The following is a 4,385-nucleotide window of genomic DNA, read 5'->3' on the forward strand; positions in this document are numbered from 1 at the left end:
AGTCTGTTAATCCATGATGGAATTTCAACTCCGCATAATATCTATAAAAAAAAAAATTTTTTATTATTTTTTTAATTATTAATTTGTGGATGGAAAAGGTAAAAATATCTTTACATAAGAATTTTTTATATACCTGTGTCAAATTCCCTGAGAAATGATTGCAATTTTTATTCACAAGATGATATCTATCACCACGAAATTCTTTTCCTAATTCGTCGACAATTTTTTCAACTTCTCTAACTGTAAAATCGGTGTATCCTAATTGCACAGACTGCCTAAATTTATACTGTTCACCTAATTCATCAGCACCTCTAGGAGGTATTTCAAACACCCCAGAATATGGATATGGATGTCCTCCATATGCATATTCCACTCCATAAACTTCCACACCTGAATGATAAACACCTAATCCAATACTAGTCGTGTAATCATTCATCCAATTCTATATGAAAAAAAAAAAAAATTTCATTAATGTTTTAGATAAAAATTAGTTTTTCCAATTGTTTTCAATAAACTCACCATATCATAAACATTCAATATGACAGGTTCTCTTGCCATTATTTAAATAAGCTCTTGAAATTCAGACGGATTTAAAAGGCAGTCAAAATAATATTAAATTATTTTTTATCGAAGACATTTAAAAAAAAAAAAAAAAAAAAACCTTTACTCATTTTATTCATTCACTTTTAATAAAAAAGTATCATTAAAACTTATAATATAACTAAAAAAATTATAATTTTGCTTTATTTTAAAAAAAAATAAATAAATGATAATAATAATAATGTCAGTAAAAATATAAGTAAATTTAATATTTAAAAAAAAAAAAATTATTAAAATATATAAAATTAAAAAAAATTACTAATTTTAAATTAATGTTTTTTTATAAATAAACCGGAAGCCATAAGCAAAGTTAAACAATAATAACATTAAAAAAAATAATAAAATCTATTTATAAAATTAATACTTAAATAATTCACGTTTTTTTCATAAATGAAACTGTTAATCCCGTACTTTAAAATATAAAAAAAATAAAAAAATTAACTAATAAATATTTTTTTTACTTTATTTTTTACTTTGACTTTTGATGAATAATAGTTTTAAAGTGACGTCATATTTTTTTTTCATAATATAAAAATTAATTTTACTACAAATTAACAATCTTTATTTATTGGTCTGTGAAAAAGCATAGAACGTTACGTTAAAGAGTTTACATGCTTAATTTCATTTAAGGTAAACTTTTTTTTTTTTTTTTTTTTTAACGAGATGTATTTTGTTATGAAGTATAATTTACCTCATTACTAATTATCAATTGTAAATTTTTTTATTAAAATATAATCCTGTATAAATTAATCATTATTTATTTCATAGAAAAAAAATTAACGTTAATTTTTTTTTTAACCTAACCTGGTTAAAATCAAGTGAATACAATGAAAGACGGTACGGAAAAAAATGGGAAAATGATGAAGAAAAATTATAAATTTAAAAAAGAATTCACACAAAATATACCAGATAGTAATGAAAGAAATGAAAATTTTAATAAATTAAATAAACAACATTCGGGAAAATGGTATGATGAACTAAAAAATATTGATAAAGGTGAATCTGAGACTTTGCCTCCTGAACAAATTTCAAGTCTTAAAAGTCAAGCTAGTTCAGTATTTAATAATGCAGTTATTTTGAATAAATCAAGTGAGTATTTAAAAAATGAATAATTTATTTTCTATCATACTCTTAAAAATATTATCTTATTTAAACATATTGAAAATATTTTTTTCAGAACCTCCGAAATCCCTCAGTTATTCAGATTACAGATGGGTTCAAACAGTGATGTCTAAAGGTACCAAAACTGATAAGGTTGCTGCATATACTCTCTTAATTCAAGATTCTCCTTTGTATAATTTGAGTCTCCTTAAAATTATGGTGGAAATGGTCAAGGCTGGAAAAAATAAAGAATGTTTTATGGCAATAGGTTACTAATCATTGTGAAATTCAAACATTTTGAAAAATAATGTTACTGCTAGTCTCTTAAAATAATAGTTTTTTTCTTGTTTCAGACACTCTGTGCGAATTGTTTTTAAGCGATCTTTTACCTCCTTATAGAAAATTAAAAACATTTAATCAACAACCACTTTCAAAACTAGAAGAATTATCATCTGGAAACACAGTTACCAGAAATAAATATTTAACATTGTGGTATTTTGAAGACCAATTAAAATCAGTTTATAATGACTTTATATCTATGCTTACAAAACTTGCTTTTGACACAGTAGAAGCCAACAAACAAAAAGTTATAACAACCATGTATAAACTATTGGAAGGAAATCCCGAAATGGAAAACGTTTGTTGAAAACATTTAAATTTAATTTAAAAAAAAAAAATGTTTTTTAACTTGAATTTAATCTATTAAAAATAATTATTTATTTATTTTCATAGGTCCTTCTTAATAATATTGTTAACAAATTGGGTGATCCGAGTAAAAAAGTAGGATCAAAAGTTATATATGTTTTAATGAAATTATTGCAAAGTCATCCGAATATGAGAGGAGTTGTAGCTGATGCTGTTGAAAAAGTTATATTTAGAAAAAATATAAGTAGCAGAGCTCAATATTACAGCGTTTGTTTTTTGTCACAATTTCGATTATTCAAAGGAGAAAATGAAATAGCTAAAAAATTAATATCAATATATTTATCACTTTTTAAAGCTTGCACAAAAACGGTTAAGAGAAAAAACATTATTACATTACATTATTAATGGCATTTTTTAACTTTAATTTTAGAATTATGGGAAAAATAATCCATGTTTATTTCAGGGTGACATCGATTCGAGAATGATGAATGCATTGTTGGTCGGAGTTAATAAAGTATTTCCATACATGAAAGATGATGTTAGCATTATGCAAGAACATGTAAACACATTGTATAAAATTATTCACCTTAGTCAATCCAATATTGCAATACAATGCCTTTCCATAATTTACCTTATATCTCGTTATTCAAACAGTTGTGAGGATAGGTAAATATTAAAAGAGTAAATTATCGATAAAATTTTTTTTTTTTGAAAATTATATCGTTTATTTAAAAAAAAAATTTCATTTTTTAGATTTTATTCAATTTTATATAAGAAAATAGGTGAAATTGAAATGTTTCAATCAACTCATCATGCCATGTTTATTAATTTAATTTTTAAAGCTGTTAAAAATGATAAAGAAATCCCTAGGATATGTGCTTTTATCAAAAGACTTTTCCAGGTAACAAAAAAAAAAAAAAAAAAGGAAAATTTCAATTAATTTTATTTAATTTTGAATTTTACAAATGTTTTGTGTTTGTTTCAGATTTGTACATATATTCCAACATCAATGGCTTGCGGCATATTAATTTTAGTCTCACAAATTTTAAAACTTAAAGGAAATATTTTACTACAAGAATCATCTTCAGAAAATTGTCCCATTAAATTAGAAGAAGAAAGTGATGACGAGGACGAAAAATATAATGACGTCACGGAGGAAAAGGTGACTGCTTACAACAACAACAAAAAAATTTTTTAGTTTTTGAAAAAAAATGGAATGATAAATTATTGTTTAAATTTTTTTTTTTTTTGAAAGGCATGCGATAATGCAGATGTAAAACTCGATAATAAATTGGAAGAGGTCAAAGAAGAAAAGGAAAAATTTACAAAAACTTTATTCAATGTTCAAACTCCTGGAGTTCTCAAAACGTGGACGAATCCGGATAAATCGGGATTAATGAAATTTAACCCGGGTGATGTTCAAGAATATAATCCCCTTGTGAGAAATCCACTTTATGCGGGTGCACATAAATGTCTGTGTCACGAATTGTTTGAATTGTGTCAACATTTTCATCCGACGGTTTCACTTTTTGCACAAAAAATAATTAATGGTAAACCGTACACGTGTCTTTTGTTTTTAAAATGCTTTTGATGTTTATTTTACGCTTGAAATAATATTTTTTCCCTAATTATTCTTCTTTTTTTTTTGTGTATCAGGTGAAACGATTTCTTACTCTGGAGATCCACTTTTAGATTTTACACTCATACGATTTTTAGATAAATTTTCTTTCAAAAATCCAAAAGCTATCAAAGAGGAGGAAGATGGCGTGCGCAAATCATTTTTACCATTTAATAAAAAAAAACATTATGTTTCAAGTCCGGTCCGACGATTGAGAGCCAACACCGTTCAATATTTGAGATTAAACGAAAGTAGTATACCAGCAGACGAAATATTTTTATACAGGTTGGTTTTTCTTTTTAAGGTCGTTACACAAATCGAATGAAATTTTAACAAAAAAAACTTTTTTATTACATACCTAAAGGTACATGAAAGAAAAATCAGCCAATAAGGTTTACAAGAAGGAAAAAGATTCCAGCGA

The 4,385-nt window shown here is 25.1% G+C and overlaps 2 protein-coding genes across 2 annotated transcripts in view; one reads left to right on the forward strand and one right to left on the reverse strand.

The window, feature by feature from the left end:
* The window catches only part of Phum_PHUM584770 (uncharacterized protein), a gene marked incomplete at both ends in the record, with an annotated part of 627 nt that extends 69 nt beyond the window's left edge, over window positions 1-558 (reverse strand). The window contains 3 exons of the mRNA XM_002432414.1: window positions 1-3; window positions 134-442; window positions 520-558. Coding sequence (XP_002432459.1) covers window positions 1-3; window positions 134-442; window positions 520-558 — 351 coding nt within the window. The remainder of the gene's footprint in view (window positions 4-133; window positions 443-519) is intronic.
* Window positions 559-1,427: 869 nt separating this feature from the next.
* Phum_PHUM584880 (uncharacterized protein) overlaps window positions 1,428-4,385 on the forward strand; it is a gene marked incomplete at both ends in the record, with an annotated part of 3,727 nt that continues 769 nt past the window's right edge. The window contains 9 exons of the mRNA XM_002432415.1: window positions 1,428-1,689; window positions 1,778-1,969; window positions 2,055-2,338; window positions 2,434-2,715; window positions 2,810-3,012; window positions 3,100-3,247; window positions 3,332-3,508; window positions 3,647-3,896; window positions 4,003-4,249. Of these exons, the coding sequence (XP_002432460.1) occupies window positions 1,428-1,689; window positions 1,778-1,969; window positions 2,055-2,338; window positions 2,434-2,715; window positions 2,810-3,012; window positions 3,100-3,247; window positions 3,332-3,508; window positions 3,647-3,896; window positions 4,003-4,249 (2,045 nt within the window). The remainder of the gene's footprint in view (window positions 1,690-1,777; window positions 1,970-2,054; window positions 2,339-2,433; window positions 2,716-2,809; window positions 3,013-3,099; window positions 3,248-3,331; window positions 3,509-3,646; window positions 3,897-4,002; window positions 4,250-4,385) is intronic.

The sequence above is a fragment of the Pediculus humanus genome, genomic scaffold (genome assembly GCF_000006295.1).
Source record: "Pediculus humanus corporis 1103172108310 genomic scaffold, whole genome shotgun sequence".
Classification (NCBI taxonomy): domain Eukaryota; kingdom Metazoa; phylum Arthropoda; class Insecta; order Psocodea; family Pediculidae; genus Pediculus; species Pediculus humanus.